Source organism: Phacochoerus africanus, chromosome 4, assembly GCF_016906955.1.
Source record: "Phacochoerus africanus isolate WHEZ1 chromosome 4, ROS_Pafr_v1, whole genome shotgun sequence".
NCBI classification, from domain to species: Eukaryota; Metazoa; Chordata; class Mammalia; order Artiodactyla; family Suidae; genus Phacochoerus; species Phacochoerus africanus.
The window spans coordinates 123,371,253-123,377,252 of NC_062547.1; the positions used below are offsets into that span (position 1 = coordinate 123,371,253).

The window sequence follows — 6,000 nt, forward strand, 5'->3', positions numbered from 1 at the left end:
ATAGAGGTTCTGATTGACACTGAGGGTTTTTGAAACATCACCGTTTTCCAGCATCATCACTTACAGCTTCGTTACCTTCTTATGTTATTCCAGCTTCACGGAGGCCTCCAGTTTGCTGACAGCCCCATTTTCTGTTTGTCAGCTCCCTTCTGTCTTTTCCTTTCTCCTTGTTGAGCTTAGATTCCATGGTCCATCCTCATAATATCTCACTTGAAAAATGCCCTCAACTCCCTTGTCTTTCTCTCATCTTACTTGCCTGGAACGCCACCCTATTTTAACCCCATTCTCTTCTATCTTTGCATCTGTACCTGAATAGATGAAGAAGTCAGGAGAAGAGCCATCCAAGTAGACATATTGGCTTCCCTTTAAATTTTTTATCACAAGCCTCCAATAGTCTATAAGCACTGTCTAGCTCTTTTACTATGATTTTCAAATAAGCCTCCATTCCTGTTGTCAGAGATGAGAATTTCATACTTGTTTTCTCAAAACTCCCCCACTTCTCTTTCATTTTCACTCATGAAAAAAAAAAAAAAAACTTTCAGATGAAAATGTTTACTTTCCCATCATCAGATCTATTTTGTCAGCATCTGTCCCGTCTTCTTTTCTTCCTATACATTATGTTGAAGGAAATTTCTGCCTTCCTGTCCAAGACTCTTCACTTCTTATCCAGGTATCTAATTGTAGTGATTGCTGCTTTTCCTATCCTCTCTTTTCTGTGTCATTCTCTCCCATTCCACTACCTAATTGTTTCATAGTGTAGAGGCAAGCTAACATCTTGATTTTAAAGCACACACTCTCTCTTGATACTATATCCCTATCCAGCATGTTATATCATTTCTTTGCTGCTTTTCACCAAAGAATTGTCTAAACCGGAGCTGTCCAGTAGACATAAAACGTGTACCGTGTATGTAATGGAAATTTTTCTAGTAGCCATATTGGTGTCCAGTCTGTTTTGTGGAAGGTTGCTCAGCAGTTGGTTGTAACTTTGTTGCATTTATCAGAGAAGGTAAGTTCCAGTCCTTCTACCCCATCATCTTCTAGTAGCCATATTAAAAAAGATAAAAAGGAAACAGGTGAGATTAATTTTAATATATTTTATTTAACCCAGTAAATTTCAAATATTTTAATGTATAATCCATATTAAATATTAATGACTTTTTTTATATCCTTTTTAGAAAAAAGTCTTTTAAGTCCAGAGTGTATTTCATACTTAGGATACATTTCAGCCAGGGCTAACCCTACTTAATGTGCTGCTCAATAGCCACATGGCTGGCTAGTGGTTACTTTATTGGGCAGCAAAGTGTTAAACATTCTGTCTTGACTGCTCTTCTGCCCTCTCCTATCAGACTTTAACATCTATTACTCCACTGATAATGTTCTTGTCAAGTTCACTGATGACCTCTATTTTGCTAAACCCAGTGACTGTTTATCTATGTCTTTCTCAGCCTTTCAGCAGCATTTGATTCAGTTAGCCACCAACTTTTTGAAATAATTTCATCCCTTGGCTTTCATGCCACTTATCCTCCAGTTTTGCTTTCCTCATCTCCTTTTTGCTATTCCTAATCTCCTTTGGTATCTTCTTTTACCCCCAACCATTGAATTTTGGTGTTTTTCAGGGCTCATTTCAGGGCTTTTTAAAAATAACACTCTTTTCTTAAAAGAGTCCATCTATCCTTTCATATTTAGAGCCACCTATATGTTGACGACTTGCAGATTTAATTGTCTCCCTCATTCATCTTCTCTGAGTTCCATAGTGATCCAGCTAGCACTCTACTTGGCATCTCTGATGGGACATCTTACTTTGTCCTATATAGAACTTGTGATTTACTTTTCAATCACAGTCTTTCTTTTCAGTAAATGGCAATATCATCTGTCTACCCAAATTAAAATGCTCAGTAGTATAAGAATTGTCCTGGCTTCCTTCTGTACCTCTGCATCCCATCCTTTCTTTCCTTGATTTTACTTGGTCTTTCTCCAGAATGTATCATGAATTCATTTTCAACAACAGGGTTATCATCATGATCCAAGCCTCTGTTGTCTCTCACCTGACTTCCCGACTGGTCCTTACCGCTGCTACTCTTGTCTTTCCACCAGCCTGTTCTCCACATAGGAGCTAGAGTTATCTTTAAAAATGTAAATGAGGAGTTCCTGTCATGGCTCTGTGGAAACGAATCCAACTAGTAAGCCATGAGGATGCAGGTTCCATCCCTGGCCTTGCTCACTGGGTTTAGGATCTGGCATTGAGTGAGCTGTAATGTAGGTTGCAGATGTGGCTCAGATTTGGCATGGCTATGGCTGTGGTGTAGGCCAGTAACTATAGCTCTGATTCGACTCCTAGCCTGGGAACCTCCATATGCTGCGGGCACGGCCCTAAAAAAAGGTAAATGAGATTATAGGTCATTCCACTTGAAGAAAACCTTCCATATTTCCTTTTGCACTTGAATAAATCCAAACAGCTATTATTGTATGTGATGTTTCCTTTGCTCCTTTTTGCAGCTTTATCCCACACTGCTTGCCTCATCACTTGCAATGCTGCTTCAGTTTACATTGCCTTTCCTCTCATTTCCTTCCCATCAGTTTTTACTCTTTCAGTGTCTGTTCATTTGCCTTTTCTGGAGTTTCTTTCCCTATCTTTTTGCATGGCTGGCTTTGCTTTATCCAAAGTAGTTCCTTCCTGTTATATTATCTAATGGAATCCTTCATGGCATTTATAACAGGCTTTAATTACTTGTGTACATTTCATTTTTTGATTCTTCTCCTATAACATTACTTCCATTAGAACAGAGAGTTATCTCTTTCCTAGCATAGAATATTGCCTAGTATACTGTAGATGCTCATTTAATCCTTTAGTAGATTAAAGCAAGGGTAGAAATAAGGAACATAAGCTCAGTAGAGCAGTAGTTTAGGCTTCTGCATGTTGGACTCCATAGGATATTCCATAAACCTAGAGAAAAAAAAAATGATGTTACATAGTATTGGTATTAATAATCTGTAATAATTCTGGACAGAACTAAGATCTCAATATAAAAAATTGACAGGAGACATGAACCAGTAATGAATGAAAGAAATAAAAATGACTAATGTACATGAGAACAACTATTAATTTTTCCCATTATCTAAAACATGCAAATTAAAGTATCTAATTTTTGCTTCAGATTTTCAGAGATTAAGAAAATACTATTAAGGTTGGGATAAGAACATAAACATAGCTAGAGGAGTATTAATTTGGCATAGTCTTTCTGGAAAACTCTTGGCTGTTTCACTGACTTTCTTCCTTTGTGGTAACTTATGGTTTCAGAACTTTGGTTTGAGTACAGTGGTTCAGTTTATTAAGTAGTTAGATCCAAACAAGAGTAGTTTTCATGTTGTGTTTGACCAGTGTCACTGTATTTCCCTCCAAAAAATCAGATGTTCCATAGTATATGTGTTACTTTGCTGTGATGCCTCAGTGCACTAAAGTGCACAGTTTGAAAACTGCAGATATGGAAGCATCAAGAAACTTAAGAAATGCCATGATTTAGTAATTCTTCTAGGAATCTATCTTAAGAAAACCGTTAAGAGAGGAACAAAGATTTGTTTATAAAATTCTTCCACTGAATAACAACCATCAAATAGCCATATATTTACTTTAAGGAAACAAGTGTTCTTATTTTATGTTGCAAGTCCCTCTCAGACTTGAGCATCTGGCCAGGCGGTCTCAGCACTGACTCCTTTTCAGGAGTTGTGTAGACCATCATTTCTGTAATTGCACAGTGAAATCAATCTGTTTGGAAATTCCAGTCTCCAGTCTGAATACTTAGCACTTGATTCTGATCGAATGAAGTTCTGTTTTTATTATTTCTGGGATAAAAAGTTTTAAGTAGTTGATGAGGATTTGCTTCTGAGATTGAGTTGCTGCTAGGTAATAAGCAGGAGACATTGTTAAACAGAGACCACTGAAGAAACAGTCCCAGCCTACTCCTCGCTGGTTCTGTGGCCTTGAGAGGTTATTTAAATGTTCTGAACTTTGCTGATATGCCCACTTCAGGTTGATGGGTGTGCTTCTCAAGTGAGATTGTATTTGAGGGGCTGCTTCGTAATGTTATGTAGACATGGATATTACTGTTTTTTTCAATCTAGCTAAAAATCTATTCCATATGTCTTTTCTCAGTAGGTTGTACTATGTTTTATCATTTTTACCTGACTGATAGAGTACTTGGTACTGAGGGAGAACTGGTACAAGTTTTCTGTTGTTAGGTCAAATACAGAACTGGTATAGGAACTCTTAGTGTTTTAACATGACAGCATTTTGGTTGGTAATAATGAACTTAATTGTTCCTTCCATCCGTCATACGCCAAGGTAAGCATTTTACACACTGTTTCATTTAACTCACACCATAGAGTTGCTATGTTTAGATGCTATTGTCATGCCCTTTTTAGATGAGGCTGAAGCTCAGAGAGGTTAGGTAATTTGTCCAAGCTCACCTTGCATTTAGTGGCAGAGCCTAGATTTGAACTCAGGCCTTCTGATGCCACAGCCCAGGATCTATTTACCACTTTGTTATGCTGTCTTATTATGTCGTTTTATGGCCTTCTGTTTCATGAAGATGTAGTAGATATTTTAAATCTGCTTTTAAAAGTTGTGAGTTGAATATTTTTATTGTTAGCAATACAGTAAAGCCTTTTATTCGTACAGTCTCACATGCACATTTAAGAACATAGACTAAAGCCAGAAGCAGAGGTTGAAGCAGAATTCCCAGATCTGTCAATTCAGATAAATTATTCTGTGGTTTTCTAAAATACGCAAGGAATCTTTATTTTTTTCTTAGGTATCTAAAAATATGGGTGCTATCTATAATCATTAAACTGTCATTGCTAGATAAAAGTTGCCTTTGCTGTCTGGAGTTAGTAACTCAATTGTATTCATTCTAAACAATGATCTTTTAAAAAAATGTATAAAATGTTACATGTTAAAGGTTGGCATTCTTTTACCCCCTCTCCTTTCCAGGCATTCTTTAGTGGCAGACTGAAGGCCAGAGGGAACATCATGCTGAGCCAGAAGCTTCAGATGATTCTTAAAGACTATGCCAAGATCTGAAGGACATACTACAATATCAATTAAAATAGAAAAATTACATACTCTCTTCACCTACATACGCAAAAGTGATCAGCAAAAATGGTCAGAATTAAGATACAGGAGAAATTGCTTCACATTTTCAGATTTCAGATAACTTTTCAGATACTCATTTTCTACTAATTTTTATGTTATTATTTTTACAAGGAACTGTAAGCTGGCATGTGATTATCCTTCTGTTCTTAGATATATGTCTTCATAATAAATTTTCACTCAAGTCCAGTCTCTTTAGAATTATGGTAACATTTAAAACTTATAAGGGAAATTAAATGAGTAAAGGCCACTTGATGCCCATTACACTTTATTTTGTTATTTTCTGTTATCTGATTTATTGATATTCCAATTTTAACATGAATTTTCACATAAGTACTCAATTTCATACTTTGCTGTAATAGCTAGTGTTCTGCTTTAAGGCAAGATAAAGGTCTTTATGTTTCCAAGTAGTTTTCTTTCTTCACCCCTCCCTTTTGCTAGAAATTCTTACATATAATGCTTGGAAATCTATCAAATATGTAATTTCCTTTGAAAAAAATTAACTATAATTTTGTAAATTACAAAATTATAAAACTACAATTTTGTAAATTTGTATTAATTTCAGAGGTACAGCTTCAGATTTTTTCAGGTTATTACAAGATATTTAATATAGTTCCCTGTGCAATACAGTAAATCCTTGCTGTTTATTTTATATGCAGTGATGTGTATCTATTAATACCATACTCCTAATTGGTCCTGATCCCTTCCTTTTCCCCTTTGGTAAGCATAAGTTTGTTTTCTGTATCTGTGAGTTTGTTTTGCCAATAAGTTGATTTATATTACTTTTTTAGGTTCCACATATAAGTGATATCATATAATATTTGTCTTTGTCAGTCTGACTGACTTCACTTAAT

The 6,000-nt window shown here is 35.9% G+C and overlaps 1 protein-coding gene across 1 annotated transcript in view; it reads left to right on the forward strand.

The window, feature by feature from the left end:
* HSD17B4 (hydroxysteroid 17-beta dehydrogenase 4) overlaps positions 1 to 5,780 on the forward strand; it is an 89,450-nt gene extending 83,670 nt beyond the window's left edge. The window contains exon 24 of the mRNA XM_047778485.1: positions 4,988 to 5,780. Coding sequence (XP_047634441.1) covers positions 4,988 to 5,077 — 90 coding nt within the window. The 3' untranslated portion in view covers positions 5,078 to 5,780. The remainder of the gene's footprint in view (positions 1 to 4,987) is intronic.
* Positions 5,781 to 6,000: the final 220 nt, after the last annotated feature.